The sequence below is a fragment of the Chanos chanos genome, chromosome 5, assembly GCF_902362185.1.
Source record: "Chanos chanos chromosome 5, fChaCha1.1, whole genome shotgun sequence".
Taxonomy (NCBI): Eukaryota; Metazoa; Chordata; class Actinopteri; order Gonorynchiformes; family Chanidae; genus Chanos; species Chanos chanos.
Window position 1 is genome coordinate 41,614,756 of NC_044499.1, and position 19,027 is coordinate 41,633,782.

The 19,027-nt window shown below is 39.0% G+C and overlaps 1 protein-coding gene across 1 annotated transcript in view; it reads right to left on the reverse strand.

The window, feature by feature from the left end:
• Positions 1-1,468: 1,468 nt before the first annotated feature.
• grid1b (glutamate receptor, ionotropic, delta 1b) overlaps positions 1,469-19,027 on the reverse strand; it is a 209,147-nt gene continuing 191,588 nt past the window's right edge. The window contains exons 9-16 of the mRNA XM_030774568.1: positions 18,547-18,648; positions 17,831-18,028; positions 17,103-17,439; positions 15,787-15,925; positions 9,556-9,751; positions 8,372-8,538; positions 5,918-6,158; positions 1,469-1,891 (exon numbers count right to left, since the gene is read on the reverse strand). Of these exons, the coding sequence (XP_030630428.1) occupies positions 1,469-1,891; positions 5,918-6,158; positions 8,372-8,538; positions 9,556-9,751; positions 15,787-15,925; positions 17,103-17,439; positions 17,831-18,028; positions 18,547-18,648 (1,803 nt within the window). The remainder of the gene's footprint in view (positions 1,892-5,917; positions 6,159-8,371; positions 8,539-9,555; positions 9,752-15,786; positions 15,926-17,102; positions 17,440-17,830; positions 18,029-18,546; positions 18,649-19,027) is intronic.

The window sequence follows — 19,027 nt, forward strand, 5'->3', positions numbered from 1 at the left end:
CTTTCACTAGAGGTCCCGTTTAAAGAAATAAAATTGAAGATTTATCACTGTGTAAAGTTAAACATTTGCAAAAACATTGGTGTTAATGTATTGGGTGTGTGATATAATTACGAAAATGGACACATCTCTTTGTTGTACAAGCGCAAAACTTTGTAATGATATTAATGATTTAAAAGTATGTAAGCCTTGGGTTCCCATAAAAAAAAAAAAAAGTAACTTCATTTTATAAAAAATATAGGACTTAATTTTTCATTTTGCTTTTTTCATGTGCTGTCTGATGATCTTTCTTCACTAAAGAAAGGCATCAAGATATCACTGTATGAATTTTTTATACCGTCTATACTTTATACTCACATATTTTATTAGGACTCTAAAGTTTTGTTCTGTTAGCATTAATCTTTCACTTGAAAGGAATATACAATATCTCTGTATGTATACAGCATAGGATGGCATATTTTAATATGGTTTATTTCAGAAAACATTGGAAAATCAAATTATTGATGTAAATACGGTTCCTTCATAAATGGTACCATTTCAGGAACAAAACCAAGACAAAGACGACTTTTAAACATGGTACCGCAGAAGACCTCATGGTTCAGACAGGACATTTTTTTCCTGTGAAACTTCTGAGCTCACAGGTTTATGTTGCAACAAACACAATTGTCACAAATGTATCCATACATAAGGACCTTAATGGCAATTTATGTGATTTTCATGGTAAGAGTTCTATTTTGATTGACAAGACAATCAAAGTAAATTTCTGTAGTCAAATTGCTTGTGGTCCTGGCACATGAAAAAGACTCAGTAGTCAGTAGTCAATAGAGAGTGAGATAAAGACGACAAAACTGGTTTGAAAATGAATGAAGCAAATAAAAAACAAATAAATAAACAGCCCAGTATATGCTCAAGTACTTAAGAATGAGTGTAATTGTGAAAGGGATGTATAATTATAAATGTTCAGCATCATGATCCAATAGCAGTGTATGATCATCTAGTAACAAACTGTGGAGAGACGTCTTTTATTTTCGGCACTTAAAAAACAATCACAATGAATTTGCGTCTTTATCCATAGAGAACAAAATTTACAAAGCCATTCAAACAGTCGTTTTTATAATTTTTATAATCTCTTTTAATTCCATTTTGTTTTTTTTTATTGTTTTTTTTTTTTAAACTCAACTTCAAAAATTGAGAATATTCAAAATACACTTTTACTCACTTCGGTCTTTCATTATTTACAAGTATGTACAAGAAAAAAATTCTTTTTAATTTGTTTTCTTTTTTTGTTTGTTTGTTTGTTGTTTTTTTTTTAGTTGGTAATAAAAATCTCTGCTTGCTCACCATTCTCTCTCTCAGTTTTTCTTTCTTTCTTTTTTTTTTTTTTTACATATTTTCATTTCTTTTCTCACCCCCATCATTCTTTTCTCAAAAAAAAGAAAAAAAAAAAAATTCAGGATGACATCATATGGCATCAGATGGATGTGCTATGGGTGGCCTCAATGGCTTCTGGGATGGGTCCTCCTGGTACTGACTGATAGGACATTGGCATGGGTGTCTTGACGGGGCTCTGTCGGAACAGGCCCCCGTTGGGAGCCCTGTGTTTGCACTGCATGGAGGGAATGGTGGAGCTGCTGAGGGGCAGGGGGAGGGTGCTGCCAGGACCCTGAGCCAGTGTCCGGCCCACCCCATGCGCCTGCTCCGGGAGGAAGGTGCTCACAGACAGGCCCGTGCCCGGGTAGTCCCGCGCAGCCTCCCGCGGCTGGCTGGGCTGCATGCTGCCGATGTCCAGGGCAGAGATCTCGATAGACGGGGCGGGGATCTGCTTGTGTGCCATGTCCTCGTCCATAAGACTGTTCATACGCCGATGCACCTGTTCCAGATTCACTTCCTTGTCCTAAAGAGTGAGAGAGGGAGGGAGGGAGGGACAGAGAGGCTGAGATTTGCTGTTCCTGATAGTGTTTTGTTTTTGTTTGTTTTTTTTTTCCACTGAAGCTCCATGCGTTTCAATTTTTTATTTTGCCTGTTTCCTTTGAGGGCATTCTTTTTTATTTTTGAGGAGATAGCTACAGAAAAAAAACCCCAATTAGAATTTCAAAAAGTATAGAATGTGCACATTGAAATCAAATTTGGCCAGTGGATTTGAAAAGTTCAAAGCTGAGCGATGGTTGTGACTGTTACTTATAAATTTCGAAACAAAGCTTGGACTGGAGCCAAACTGTAAACACCAAACTCCCACTAACTTCCATGTTTATATTTTAAGCCTGTGCAGTAATGAGCAACAAATTGTATGGTAAAGCTGTTTTTATCTACAATGCATCCAGGCATCCGACTGCACCCAACTCTAAATTCATTTTTAATTACAGCACCAAGTCTCAATAAACCCTTTAAGAGATCAGCTATTCAGACTACATACGAATAACTACACACGAACACATTATGTATGCCTGTCTGTATGTCTGTGCATGTACCAATATGTTTTTAGTTATTTCATTTTTGAATCTCATAACGAAATGTTAACATGCAAATCCTCAGTTCAACATAGACTACACTGCCACAGTTCTCTTGAAGTATTCAAAGCTTTCAAATAGCCCACCAGAAAGCTCTTTACTATCATAAACCTCCACTCCACCTCCTTAAAACCATACACAATTTTAATTTAAAAATGTAAGTCTTTGAACCCTGCACAGGGCCAACATTTGACATTAACCATAAAAATTTCAACTTCCTATTCATGAAATCTCAAGTTCAGAGAAAGCTGAAAGGTCAGACCATACCCACTTTCTGGAAAAATAAAGGCTGCTCAGTTCACTCACAAGAGACTGAAGCTACAAGAGAGGTACAAATAATTAGGAGTGATCTTAAAATCTCTTAATGATGACACAATAAGTCAACAAGAGAGTACTTTGGCCTTTTCATGGTAGCCACACGCTAGTTAGGCAAGAGGGGGAAACAGTAGCACACAGTTTGGCTCCAGATGTGTTTTTTTAACATTCAAATGGTACTGTTGAAAACCACACCATGAGACACTGGAGACACACTGTTGTGTTTGTGTCCAAAAGTGGGAAAATGTGTTTTAAATGTTGCCTCTGATTGAAAGTAAAATGTGCAGACATTTGAGGCTGTGAGTATTCAAACAGTTGTTGCCATCAAGACAAACAAGACATCCTTAAATGAAATGGTTTTTTTTGTTTTGTTTTGTTTTGTTTTTGCTTTATTGGCTTGGGGGACTTTCTTTTTTTTTTTTTTTTAGACAGCAAAGCAACAGCATTAGGAAAATTAGCCAACCGTATTTGGTTGAAGCTGATTTTCCAGTTCTAGTATGACAATTTTGAACATGCCAGCATGCATTTTCATGTCTTATTCAGCTGATTTCATCTTAATGGTCTCGTCAGATGGAGGGTAGGGATGGGATGGGAGCTTTACGACGTCAGAGCACATGAGTAGACAAGCAAAAATTACAGACTGATCACCAAAATTTAGGAAAAACAAAAGAAACGAAAGCATTTTTTCCTGCGGGATGACGCACATCTGTATGGATGAAAAAATAATTAGCATCATTAACGGCTAGCAAGAGTATAAGTGAGATGCACTGTAGAAAGCATCATTTCACACTGGTGTACTCAGTTATAGGTTCGCATGGTGAGTGCAGTGTTTCTGATCCTCCAGCTCTAAAAGCTACGGGATTTCTTTATAAGATGTATCAGACTTAATGAAGACTTTTGAACCAAATGAATGAAAGGAAGTTCAGCTAATATGGATATATGAATAATATAATGTAAATGTTGCCATATTATGCAAAAATAGCCAAGCATCCATTTAGGGGAATTTTAACCCTTTAGCTCTCGATAGCATCTACTTTGCAAAGCCACTTGATCCATTCAACCAGACCTGTGTCAAGCATTATTAGAACTACCATCAACACTTCTCTTTCACTCTTTAGTAAATGAGCATCAGTGTTAATAGGTGATTATGCTTTTACAAAGCTGTTCTCTTATAAATCCTCTAGTCTATCAACCAGGTTCATGAAAAGCCTCAAGGCTAATTAAATCATCTTAGACAACGCGATTGTCTTAGGGAACTGCCATCTCATTAAAATATGTTCATAATCCTGTTGCACTGGCAGCACGCCGAAACAAATAAATGGCTGAAATTAATCAGCATCAGTGTTTTATAAAGACAGTGTCATCTTAACTGAAGTGACAATAACGATGGACAAATGGCATTGTTGAGCCACTCATGCTTATTAGAATCACTTCCAAAAAGGCATATGACATTTGAGAATTTGAAGACTTAATTCTTCTCAGAGCGATAGCTTCCGTTCAACAAAGTGCCATTGCAAGACAAATAAGGAGTGGTTATCATTTTAGCCCCAGGACAATGATTCTTTCAGAGAATGGGGTATATTCCTTCTAAGTGTCTACATTATAAAACGATCTAAATTAAAAAAAGAAAGAGGAAAGTAATCATAACATATTAGATGTTGGATGATTGGCAGATGTTTTAGATGAACCTCTCCTCCCCCAACCTTGTCATACAGAGCGCTCTTATTTGGCACGTATCCGATCTTATGAGGTCTATTCTGACCTGTGTCAATAGCCTCTGCTTCATCCCAGTCTCTTTCTCTCTCTGTCCAAATGTCCTTCCTCCCCTCCGATGAAGCACTTGTAATATCATTATATGTCAATGGACCAGAAACCCTTGCCAGTCTGTAATCCTTAGTAACCTGCACGAGATCATAAACAATCATGAAAAAAAAAAAAAGAAAAAAAAAGGGGAAAAAAGTGTCCACATTGACATATAATTGCAATAAGACGTCACACAGTAAATTACTAGGGATTATCGACTGGGTTTTTGATTTGGTGTTTGTGGCTCTTATTGCTATGGTGACATTGCAGACAGACCCATGCAAGCATCCAAATTGCTCACACTTTAGTTTATGGATCCACCTCAAGCCTTTCCTGTATCTGTCGCATGCAATGAGGGCTAGCTCCTCTAGTATGGGAGAGGTGTTTAATAAGTGTCTCCACGTCAACAAAATGTGAGGTGCAAGACTTTGAGCTGACCAAAAATTGAGGTAATAAGGTGAAGGTATTGTATTTGTACTGAGGAGCAGCTGATTCAAAGAGATCAGCAAAGCAGGCACTTATAGTCACCATAAAGTAGAATGGTGAGAATAAACGAATGTGTTAAGGAAATAAATAAATAAGACAATCTGAAGTTGGTTTGTCAGTAGATAGTTAAAAATTTACCAAACTCTTCTTGAGTTCAATGAAATTTTTTTTTTCAAAATTGGCAGTTTGGAGTAAATTGAATCTAATTTGTTTTAGAGCCAAAATACTTATTAAAAAGTTGGGTATCAAATGTAGTAAGACGCGAATTAATAATTTGGAAATTTGAAAAAGATTTTTACGAGCTGGTCGGAGATAAATTGACACCAGAAAATCTGCAAATTATCTGGAAATTATAATACTTTGTCAGACAATGATGAATAGAAGATTTTAACAAGAGTTTTTTTTTTTATGGTTTGTTGCCCCTGGCATTAACTTCCAAATACCAGTGTAGAAATAGTGCTTTTGGCTTTGAAGTACTTAACTGGCGTACCTACATGTCTGGTGCATAATAAAAACAAAAAAGTTCTTGTAATTTTCCCCAAACTTCCAACGAAAGGTGAAATCACTGTATTAGTATAAGACATGACTGATAACTCCCTGGACTTGGATTTGTGAGGGGTATGTGTATTGCAAATACAGATTATGTGGGTTTGGAGTTGAGGACCAATTTTGATTTCATCAGAGCACACCTATAACTGAGTGTACTGGAGCTCGACTAAATCGGGGCTTGCGTCTGCGGCTGGATCCTTAAAGTAGAGTGTGGCAGTGTCCTCCCCCTGTTCTGTCCTCCTGGCTCTGTGCTCGGTCACCTCTTTGGGCTGCTCTTGTCGGCAGCGGTTGCTGCTCCACCACATCTCCAGACCGGCCACCAGACAGGCCAGCAGCAGTCCCGCCGCGAGGATGCAAAAGACACCAGCGAAGCTGTGCAGCTTGAGTGAACGCCCATCCAGCTGTGCGTTGCTATGGCTGTTCAGGTCACAGCGGCCCGTGCGGGGCCACCACTTCTGCTTCAGGATGTCCAGGTCGCCCTTCTCCTGAAGCTCCAGGATCCTACAAAGAGCGAGCGCGCATTTGTAAAAATGCATACTTAATTAGAAACAGCTAGGAACCTATAAACATTTCAAAGCCTGTCCTTATCTTCAAGTGAGCTCCTTACTATAATACTCGGCTTCAAAGGACAATTTTAGTCATTCACTTGCTTGTGAATTACTGTTGCGATTATGTTTGCTGTATGCAGTCATCAAGACTTAAATGTCTACTGAGCTGTTCCCTAAAATAAACAACTTTAACTAGTCCTTTATCTTAGTTAAGCTACTAATTGCTGAAATATTTATATCACATAGAATCATTTGGACTACATTAAGAAAAGTATTTTTAGTTCTATGAAAAATTCAAGAGATCTTTCGGCAGGGTCATTATTTTGCTCTAGCCTTTAATGTGCTGTAAGTGTCTAAGGCACTGAGAAAATTCAGTTAACCTGTATCTGAAATACATCACAGAACTAAGTCTTATATCCTGCAAAGACACAGTTCGCAACTACTCCCACTGCACATTCTGCAGATGATGTGAATACATTTTGCCTCAGAGAGGCATTTAATCCCAATGCAAATTTAATTAAATGTCAACCTTTATAACTTCTTACGGACACAAATGAAAATGAAATAAAAAGTGATGGGCAATGGCAACAAGACCCAGTCATTATCAAAGACCAACTCTTGAGCAAGTAATGAAACCACGGCAAGTTTCTGAGATGAAAAATTGTACATGGCAAAACTTATGACGGGTACAAGTGGGGGAAAAAAGGAGATGATGGTAGGACCAAAAGGTACAAGTAAGATGCAGTCCTTCAAGCGGAAAAGACGATGTGCAGGTTCATGGTGTTATTGTCCCCTGAACTGCCTCCCAGCTATCTTAGAGCACATTACCATTCAGTGCATTCTTATCAGACTGATTGGGAGGTGTGGAGGGATGCTGGGAGGAATTGCGTTAATGTTTATTCACATCATCACGGAGAACTGGCTGACCTTATTACTTAAACTCAATTCATGGTACCTTGAGGGCTGGGTACTACAGATATTCCGTCCCCCCCCCCCCCCCCCCCCCCCCCCCACCTTTTGGTTAGGAGTCAGATGTGACAACACTGTGGCAAATCAATTGCACTAATTGTTTAATTAGCCACCCACCTGTGATTAAAAAATGGGATTGAATTTAGATTTGAAGGCCAGATAGTTTAGCCATGTCTTAGACTATCCTTTAGTGATCTGATCCTGCTTTCTCCCTCCTGTGGGTTAGAACACTGAGCTGTGATAAAATATATACATTGCTTGCTTGTTGGGCCATTAAGAACGGCATCACATTGTGCCGAAATAATTGGCAAACAATATTGTAAAGTTTTAGATATAAAACCTAAATAGCTGGATCAGTAAGATCCATTTAGGAGTGAAGCTAAAATGTTGCATAACATTCTGATGAAAGACATTGTATTGTCAGTGTTGCCAGTTGTTGAATCATATAACGGGATACCTGGATAGACGAATATGATAAATGTGAGAATACCACTGACAGAGAGGGATTGTTCTGTTTTTCCCCCGACCCAAAAAGGCTCACACTGTCTTAATTGGCAACAAGCGATTATGTAGAGATTTAGACAGTCTGCCAGCATCTGTTACATTCGCAAAGGGATCAATTTGTAATGGGTAAAATGAAGCATAAGAAACTGCAGCTAATGAATCAAGACATTCTGGTACACTTAAAGTGAAAATAAAACATGAGGCATTTGTAATTCTTGCCGTCATTTACCTACTTGATTGAAATGACTGGAGCACATACCGTCATGTTCAATGTCATTTTGAATGCACGTTTGGAGCAGGTCTCTAAGGTGCTAGTACAATAGTTTCTCTATATTACTGCCTCATTGAGGAAAGTTACAAAGATATATTACTCATTTTAACTCCCCAATAAATCAAAATCATTGCATGTAACCACTTTAGATGGTAGGAAAAATAATATGGCTCAGCAGTTGTCTTTTACCTGAATGCTACACAAAACCGCTGTATGCCCCGCCACATCTGTGGTTGTGTGTAGCTGTGGCCCTCATGATGGCCTTAGATATGAATCTGCCAAGATAAGGTCTATGCTTTCTCTAACAGAGGTGCACAATAAGCTATGTGCCCACGTTTGTGTTTTGTAGTAAAAAGAACACAGAGACTGGAAAAAGGGAGACACAATTGAAAAAGCAGTCATTATACGGCAGGAATACTCACTTCTGGGAAAATAGGTCCCTGTAGGGACTCCCATGCTGCATTGCAATACCATAGCCCTTGCTGCTCATACTGTTGCCTGATACAGTGAGGGTACAGTCGTCGTCTGTCAAGGCTGCATACTCCACCACTGCCATATCCCAAAGGAAAGCATACGGTCCTTTCTTTGCCTGCATACACGGATTGAATGAATGAGTGAGTTAGTGAGCAAGAGAGAGAGAGAGAGAGAGAGAGAGAGAGAGAGAGAGAGAGAGAGAGAGAGAGAGAGAGAAGAGAAGAGAAAAGAAGAGAAGAGAAGAGAAGAGAAGAGAAGAGAAGAGAAGAGAAGAGAAGAGAAGAGAAGGAGTGAGTAGACTACTTAATTCTCCCTACATGACCTTGAGACTGCACAGGAATGTGTTTACTGAATCAGTGAAATTCAGCTAGGGTCACTGTGAAAGCATCATTGTCGTCACGTTTCCAAATCTCTGCATAAGATTAAGCAAAATGGTCTCATTACTCCCCCTCTTTTTTCTTCTTCAGTGTTTTTGTCTTGTTTTTGCTTTTTGATTACTCAAATATGCAAACCGTCTGCTGTTCATTTACAAAGCATCTGTTTGTCATGTAAAATACTTTCGTTTAATGACTTCTGAGAAAAAAAGGGCCTTTGTTGAAAACTGAAAGGGATAGACAGACAGTTCAGAAACCAATTCTAGACCAAAATGTCAGTGTGTTTGACACTAATTAGAAATTATTGTAACTGCAAAACGGTGTGCTATCTTAAACAATGAAACTAAGTAAAATATGCAGTCTGGTACTTGGGGTAATGTATCAGACAGTTTGTTATACAACATGGCTGACAATTTTTCTTTTTCTGTCTGCAACAAACTGCAACTTGTTCAAGCTGAGTAAATTAACTGAATTTAAATATGGGTCTCATTTTTGATTCATAAACAGGAAACAGCATACTTATTTATTTAATTTTCCCCCACAACAGATTCATTGATGCAGGGACAGTTTAAAACAGTGAAACTGATCACCAGCTGATGAAACTGAGTTGGTCATGCTTGACTGGGGTAAAGAAATTGTTTTTGACACATCACAGTCAAACTACAATTCAATTGTACAACAGCCAGTTCAAGGCATTAACCTATGAACCAGAAATAATGGAGCTTTACTCATTATAATGTGAAGAGAAGTGAGAGTACCTTACGGATGCCCTCTGAAGGGCTGGACACAGAATAGTCTTGACCATCATTCTTGCTGATAGTCCTCCATAGCTCTGCATATGTGCTGTCCTGCTCCAGGGGATTGGTGCCCTTGGCTCTGAAGTAATCATACACTGCAGAGTCCCGCACTGTGCCGTAGGCCAAGTCCATCTGCCTGGCCAGGTCCTGGAAGGTCCTGCAGGAACAGACAGAGAGAGAGAGAGAGAGAGAGAGAGAGAGATGCTGTCAGTGATGGTGGAAATGTAATATAGTAGAGTAGTAGAACTGTGGCCTGTTGTGTTGTTATATTGTTGCAGAGGGACAGTTAAATGTTCTCTTTAGCCTTTCACTAGTCCTCATCACAGGAAACACAGAGTTCAGTGAGTGCACGTACCCTCAATTCGATGAGCCTGCAAATGTGCAGAGTAATGACTTTCACCTTTTTGATAAAATCAATGCACAATCTATCCATCAATTTTGTTGTCTAGGCTTGATAAACACACACACACACACACACGCACGCACATGCACCTGCACATGCACATACATACACACGCACATAAACAAAGAAAAATATAACTTTTAGATTGAAACTTGCGCTTACTTTTGAAATTTGTGAAAAAAAAAGAGAAAAATCTAATTTTGTGCCAGTTTATGGAACATGTGAGACAAAACAATTGAAAAAGCAATTTCAATATTTAAATCAGGTGGGAAATTAGCGTCTCATGAACCTTCATCTCTTAGTCTAAGCCTTCCACGTCCTTAGTGGATGACAAACAACTATATACAGGCCATGTGTTGCACAGTGATGGATACAGCCTTACACAAAACACTATCCTGCCATAGAATGTGGCAAAGGGAAAGTAACAGTAAGAGTAAATGAATTTTTCTTCTGAGGTAATTCTTCCTTGCTCTCCACTTTTTAAATTGCTTTCAATGCCGGTGTCATTTATATGGAGACAAAATTTTCTTACCAAGTGTCAGTTAACTTGTACACTTAAGAGAGAGCTGATCAGGTACGAGATGAGACAGTGCATTAAGCATTACTGTTAGAAGTTTCGCATTCAGGAAGGCTCATCAATTAAGGCACTTATTAAGAATGATTGCTTTGTAAACCATTACTCAGAATGACTGCTTCATAAGATGTGTTTTGTCACTTGGTTACCAAAGCATGGTTTTGTTATGACAACATGTCATGTAAATGGAAAAAAATATACATTACATTGTGAAAAGCTTTATACTGCCACCAGCAGTACTATTACAAGCATAATGCCACCACATCAGATGCACTACTGGCAAAATCTTGAGTTCTTTTGGTTGAGGCAAAGGAAAGTTTATGTAATAGTCTATGAACTACAAACAAAGGTTGTGGTTTCACATCTACACTTCAAAGTATGCCTAAATTGGGGGTGTTATGAATAATTACAGCTTACCTAAGGCTGCAAATGATTTTGTATATAACGCACTGTTTTTCAGTAGTGTAAATAAGTATATTAACCTTTGCTGTAAGTGACTTGTAAGATTGCAAAGTGAATATAGTATGATTAGTTAAGCCTGCAGAAATTTATATGTCCATAATTTCCTGAGTTCATCAGCTTCCTCCTTTGTGAAACTCCCCAGGTAGACCTAGCTATACTTATTGGTAAGACCTAACACACATTCTTACCACATCCTAAAATTAATTAACTCACAGCAGGCCAACCTGTATGGCACCGTCATTGAGTGATTGTAATTTGGCATTCATTAATGAAATAAATGTTGACATTCCCATTCATGAATGTCAGCCTTTGAAGGCCAGTGGGTGGTAGAGGCATAGTGGTAAAGGGAAACAGCCCACTGACTGTAGGGTTGTGGGTTTGAATCTCAAGTATGGCTGCTTTCTGTGGCTTCGCCCTTGAAGAAAGCACTTCACATCCAGGTGGGTCCAGAGGCATGTAACCTCTCACAAAGACAGTGCCAATAAGGTTCTGAGTAGGAGCGTAATGTAAATGTACAACATTCTAGAATGTTTTAGTTGATTCTGAGGTGGGGAGTCTGAGGAAGCCATCAGAGCTGCCACTGATGAAGCTTTAATGTGATTATGGATCGGCGAGATGGATTTGAAGGTGCAAGGTAGTGTTACTTACACGTGGCTGGACTCTGATAAACCTGGCTGGGTTGTCTGGGTGAAGGCATTTCATTTTGAAACACCCAATAATCCAGCATTACATCATTAAATGAGGCATCCAAGTGAGTCACAAGGTGTACATCACAAAATAGACCAAAAACAAAAAAATCAATTTAAAGCTAGGATCTGCTGAAAAATTTACAAACGTAAGGATGTCAAGATTTGAGTAGGATATGATGATCACACTTACTCTGACCTGAACAGCAGTCAGAGTCATCTAAGCAAAAATTACTGGAACTTTTAGGGTGAATATATCATATATAATATAATATATATATATATATATATATAGAGAGAGAGAGAGAGAGAGAGAGAGAGAGAGAGAGAGAGAAAGAGAGAGAGAGAGAGAGAGAGATACATATGTATCTTTCATTAAGTAAGTTATGTGTGTGGGGGGGGGGGGGGGGCTGTCACATCTGGCAGAATGTCTGGGGCTGTGTGGAACTCAGTACTCTTTTAAAAAAAAGTGTACGTGCTCTTTAAAAGGGAGTAAAAGGCAGATTACCATGGATGCTCCTGAAAATATCCTTGAATCACAAAGTCAGAAAATGCAAAGTTGGATGTAAGGTAGATGCATACTCTATTTCACCTCAAGGTTAACAAATAAAACACTTTTATAGCATGCTTTTGTGTTGCTTCACCCCAGAAAAAATCCATGTGGAAACATCTGTTTATCATTAGTGCTTTCTTTGTTCTTAAGGAGCAGCTTTGGTAATTTACACAAAGATAGCCAAATTCTATAGCACACAGGAAAAATACATTCACTCAGAATCAATAGAAAAGAAGAAAATATTCTTGTGAATGACAGAAAGAGGTAAGAAAATCCACAAACTATTTTTGCCATGTGTACTAAATGAAAAAGTAGCAAATTTATATGGGCTTGCAAAAACACATGCACATGCACACACACACACGTTTATTCACACATAACTATTAACAACTATATAAAAACCTCACTATCAGTGGATAAATGACAAGCATACCACTTGCAGGGATTGATTCTAACAATTGTTGATAACTGATAACAAATAAAGTAGCTGTGTGTGTGTGTGTGTGTGTGTGTGTGTGTGTGTGTGTGTGTGTGCGCGCGCGTGTTTGTGTGAGTGTGTGTCATGGTCCCATACATCATTCTCTAGACCTGGTCAATAGTTGGCATCAGTTACTTCCACTGTGGCTTTTTAATGGTACCATGAATACATTTCCCTTTCAGGACAGACTTGCAGAGAGTCAGGGGAGGTGGTAGCACTGGATTTATAATGGCCCTACACCATCTCTATCTCTGTGAGGTCCTCTGAGAATGCACTGCACAATGCATTTCAAGGTGTTTAGGAAGCTCGATGCAGCCAATCTACATTTCATCAAATCACAGAGAGATGGATGATTAGGCTACCCCTAGGGCCCTTCTCCTAAAACAGTATCTCCATCAATAAAACAAAAGCAACAGAAGACAACAACACCAAAGCACCTAATTCTTGGAGAGTAAAAGCCCAGGCTATTAAGCTGAAATAGGATAAACCCTGCACCACCTTCCTGCTTATTACATATTCTGTAGTTCTCAAATGAGAAAGAGACTCTCATTTGAATTATATACAGGCACACTTCTCTTAGATGTAAACTTCCCTGTGGAGGAAAGAGCAAATTCTATGAGACTGCTTATTGTCATGGGAGTTGATGGGAGTTGTTTAGACCAGCGTTCCGTGAGCACTGACATGCGGAAGGGCAGTCTGTTTCCTTGATGCTCGCTCTTTTCCCTGCCACCCAGCATTTGTTTAACTGTTTGCTGAACATCAGCATAATCAAATACAATCAAACATCAAAGCCACACTGCCTGAGCAAATACCTATTGCACAGGGATAAGAGATGGATCACATTTACAGATCTAAAAGCAAACCACTTTAGGACATGAAAGACAGGAAAGGAATGGCCTGGATGAGCTCACAAACCGAGTTCACAATGAGTGGCATTAACCATTCCCCTGCATGGTCGAAATTTGATCCTCAAAGCAATTTTACGTTGAAGTTTTGGTCATCACAAAAGATGAAGGTTGATTTTCATGTTGTACAATTAACTCGTAACATCCGTTTTAGTTTCAAATTTAACAGGTTTTACAATAACTGTGTCTGTGTTTATCTCAAATGATCACAGAACACAATGGTTTTATAACTACTTTTGTATAAAAGGGCCATCAGTTGGGAACCTCTGCCTCAGAAGACAGTGCTTAAATGGTTGTCCAAGGGAAGTATAACTCAGATTTACATACACTTACATAATTTCATAAAGTAATCATTTAACATCACCATCTATACTTAGTCAGTTAACCCTCTCAGTATTTTTCATATTAAACACAAGTACTTTCAGTCAGGTTAATCATTTCACACTACCAGTTTCAACATGTTGGATAACCAATGCACCGTGCAAGTTCTGTATTTTTCCAGCAGGCTGGCAGAGCTCCCCCTCCCCCCGATGCACCCCAAAGTCAACAAGTTGCACGTACACCAAAGACCGCACCCATAAACTTCTCGTCCAGGTCAGGATTAGCCAGCTGACCTGTCCATCCAGGCTGCCCTCTGACCTTACGACCAATAGGGTTAAAGATACAGGTCAGCATATATAAAACTCGCATCCCCCCCGATCGTCAGATCAACCCCCACTCCGGCGAGAAGAAGTCAGAACCTGGACAGTTTAAGTTAATGCGGTGTGCGTCAGTGACGACTGTAAGTGCAAAACATTGTTGGGCTAAGGGTGCATCTTTCGTAATAAGGGGAAGATTTGTAATTAACTGTATATAGTTGTTATATATGTATGCATGTCTTTATTAGTATTTTCATTAGTAACGGTTGCATGTATGATCGCTGTAATTTCCCTGCCGTCTGCCGTCACTAAGATACGTATTTATATGTATGCTAGTCCTTGCCTGTACGCTATAGCCACATAGCCGTATCGATACAATGAATGTGTACCTGTACAGTGACGTGCATGACCTTAGTGTAACCCCTCCTCTGTTGCCATAGTGCCGGTCCACGATCAGAGTCCCATTGGCACGCATGCGCAGTGTAGCGCCCCAATATGGCGGCGCCCTGTGAATTATTTTCTTAGCATAGCCACTTAGCATGCTGACATTAGCTATGTAGCATGCTACAGTTAAGAGTCCAATGTGGTTACCGCACACTAGCGCTACTAGTGGGCTCATGAACGCGGACCGGCAACAAGTTATTACAGTTATCTAGTCATGCAACCAAATATTCCCTGTAAATAGTGTTGTTCATGTGTATGTATATGTATTTATGTTTATGTTTACATCCATCTTTAACTACTTATCCATTATGTTTTATATGTTTATTTCCAGAAACCACACACACACAAACACATACATCCACATACCTATACCTAAACCAGACCATCTCAACCAAACCCCCTTTTTGTAATTTAAGTGTGCTCATGTCGTGCTGTGCGCTTTAATAAATATCAAAAACCCCAAATTGGATGCTTGGATTGTGTTCTGACCGACACCCCACGGTGACAGCAAGGTCCCTGAAACAGCACAAAGGCGTAGTGACACAGGGAGCAGCACACCTCACACTGCACTCTCAGTCACCCTCCTTTTCAACTTTACAGCTATTTACTACAGCTATTTTGGGGGGAAGGTATGAGAGCTGAATTTTGTGACTGAACCCAAGAGAGGAAGCAGTTATTATTGAGGGTTTTAAGCATCATAAGGACCAAGACCTTCGGGAACTAGGCTCTAGAAACCAGAATCATCATTCATGATTTTATCACCATACTCTGACATGTTCACATAGTGGTTGGGAGAGTCTGTAAGTGTGTAGTAAAGCCCACTTGTATCATTCACATCTCTGTGCAATATTAATCTAGTATTACCACAGCAACAATCACTCCATCCGTATTAAGGATGTGACTGTGCTTGATTACATGTTTGATTGGTATCCTGAAGCACCAATCAGCGAATTACAGAAGCATCTACACATATATCAAACAACCTGTCAAATCACTCAACAGTTGCTATGTTCTGTGGGTGTGAGATATTAAAAGAGACAGTAACTTACCGTACTGTGTTATCCATGCGGGATACGGTGAGATAAGCAGCCAGATTGGCTGTGTAGGATGAACATACAATTAGAGTGAAGAGCCACCAGCTGCCCATTACTATCCTCAAAGCCACTGATCCCACTACTGAATCTCCTCCTGCAGCAAAAGGTGGAGAAGAAGAAAAAAAGATGCATTGCACACAATTGCATCTAAATAATGTGCAGATCTTTATCATACATTCTGTCTTTATAATTGTTCAAAGGTTCAATATTTTTTTATAAATTTAATTACATTTAGCCTCAAACCCCCAAAAGGGTGCCTCTGACAACAGTAGTGAGCTGAGAGAGCAAAGAGAGAAACTAACCTCAGTGAGAGGATGAATAAGACCTTCTGAAAAGAGGTGACAGTCCAGATACGGTCTATATAGTGTTAGATATTGTGCCATATTTATCTATGGCACAATGTAAACTTGTTGGAAACTAAGGACCAATGGAACAGCAGTGTCCAAGATTTAATCACTAGCTGTTAGGCTTAAAAGGGTTCACAGGCAGTATGCCAGACAGTAATAGATGCAGCTGGAGGTTCAGCTGCAGTTGCTGAGCTAGTCATTTATTCCATTTTGCCTGTTTTGGATCAGAACCAGCATATCCTATCTTTCTTCACTCAAAGGCACCTTTACTGTGCTCCTGGGGGCTTAACATGCTTGAAATGCCATCAGTGTGCTACTGACATGTACAGTGACAGCAAGATATGGACTGAAAGCAATATTTCATTTTAAAGCTCCTCTAGCACATGGATAGAATCCTAAGATACACTTGTCTTTAGAAGTGAGGTTTCTTTAGAAGTGATGTTATGTCTTGTGAATATGTTAATACTGTGGATAATACTGTGAATGTTTTGATATATAAATTTAATGTTTACATAATCAAATATGTTCAAATAATATAAAAACTGTGGTTTGTTTTATTTAAAGTATGGATCTCATACAGGGATCTCATATCTCAAGTACCTCATATTTTCTGTGTAAAATTGTCTCAACATTGCACATATACTGAAATGTTGATCAAGGTTAATTTTTTTCTACTGTAAGAATTTGGCTTGAAGAATGCAAAGAACATTTGTGTGTGTGTGCGTGTATGTTTGTGTGTGTGTGTTTGTGTGTGTGTCTAACTTCTTTGTGTGTTATCTGTTATGATATAGACAGCTGATGGTAAAATGACGCACTGTTTTCCTCATTTCATATGCCAAAATATCGCAAATGAATTAATGACTAAAAAAGATCACACCGAAGGTGCCTTTAATGAAAACAAATGGATGGAGCATGACACTGAACCTTGCTGTACGAAGGCTCCATAAACAATCCATATAGCACTGTGGAGGGTGTTGGAGACTGAAGAGACATGTGGTTGGTGGGGTGCTGGAGGGTTCTGGGTTCGCAGAGATTGCATCCGGGTCAGCAAGAAGATTAAGATTCCCACCACAGGGATGGCAGCGGCAATGCAAGCCCACACAGCTAGGTCAAAAGGGGCAAACAGGGAGAAAATGTTGATCTTCTCCTCCGGTTTGTGGGACAGGATTCCAACTGAATAGTCCATGTAGCGTTTGCTGAAGTCCACTACGTTCTCACGCTCGGGTGTGATAGTAATGGCTGACACGGCTAGATCTGCCCTCTGTGAGGAAGAAAACGATACCCATCAGTGCTGAACAGCGGTCTAAGTTAATAGGGAATGATGTGACCACTTGTGGGAGACAAGTTTATTTAAAGGGTTATAAACTGATTAGATAGAAACAACTATGTAGGACTAGCACCTACAGAACTTACAAAGCAATAACCTTTCATGGGTTTTCGTGACATTAGGGTCTGAATCTTGACTAATTTGCCTACTTAACTACTGTTCATTTTTTTGGAGTTAGTACGTGCAAACTCAAACAAAGATATAATTTCAGCTTCAAAATAATGGCTGAAATACACAATTTTGGAAAAATGACAAAAGGCAGATATTACTGATATCATTTGACATTTGAACTTGCAGGACTGCTTAAAGCAACCAAAAGACTTGCTTTGTTTATGAGCTCTCCGATCATGCCATTCCAGGAGCCATTAGGTAGCTGGGATCCATATTTGCTGTCTGCCACTTGGTAGATTTCATACTTGAAGCCCAAGATCTTGGCCAAGGCATCTAGGACATCTATGGAAAACCCTTTGTATCTCTTTGGCTGTCCAAGAATGTTTTCTGCCACCATAACAAATGGATCCTCCTTATAAAGGAAACAATGGATAGCATTAAGGCCCTGTAAGGCTGTCCCTATCCACCAGTAAACACTGGCAGTGAAGTTTGTTCTTTTATTTACCTACACAAAGGCAGATTTACATAAAATTCCACAGTAAAGAAGCCTATAATTTCTCCATTATGGTCAAAAGAAACACAACATTGATGTTTCACATCTAAAATTATAGGGTTATTAAGAGGAGCTCAAAAGGTCCAAAAATATTTAAAGTATCATATTTATAGGACAGTACAAAACTGTGGAGGATGTTTGTAATTCAGCGCAATTTCTAAACAAACAAACAAAAAAATTCCCTCTACATTTCAGACAGAAAATCTCTCAAAGTTTCAGCAATGGTTATGAAAATGAGCAATGCTGAAAGAGGCTGTGTTATGCTTGTCCATCTTAACGAAAATCTTTATCTAGAATGTCAAAAACATGCAGCCACAAACAGAAAAGGTAACTGTGCAGATGTAAACATTCTTGAGGTAAAACAAGGAGGGTCTCACCAGCAGTGTTACAACTTTAACTGTCACTCCTTGCATTCCATTTTCAATGCGACTCTCTTTCAAACTTCCATTGAGACCATGCACAGAGTCCCATGTTGCCAGCTGGAAAACAAAAGAAAAAAATACAGTTAGATGAATCTCTAAAATATACAATGAAAAATAATCAATATCCCACCAAGTCTCACAGCAATATAGAAATCTACTATATACAAACATATTTGCTACTTTGGTTTCTTGCCTAAGGGCTAAGGTTGGAAAAGTGCTATATATATATATATATATATATATATATATATATATATGATCAGAGTTATCCATCTTTTTCTTCTTTCTATGGTAAAGAAAACTGTGAGATGTGATAGTCTTTTCGTAGACACATTTAAAACTAACCAATAAAAAGGTCTTTTTTGAGGGTGTAGCTGACAGAACCAATATATGACACATGCTAGCTCTCTTGAACATTTACTTTGGAGTATTTAAT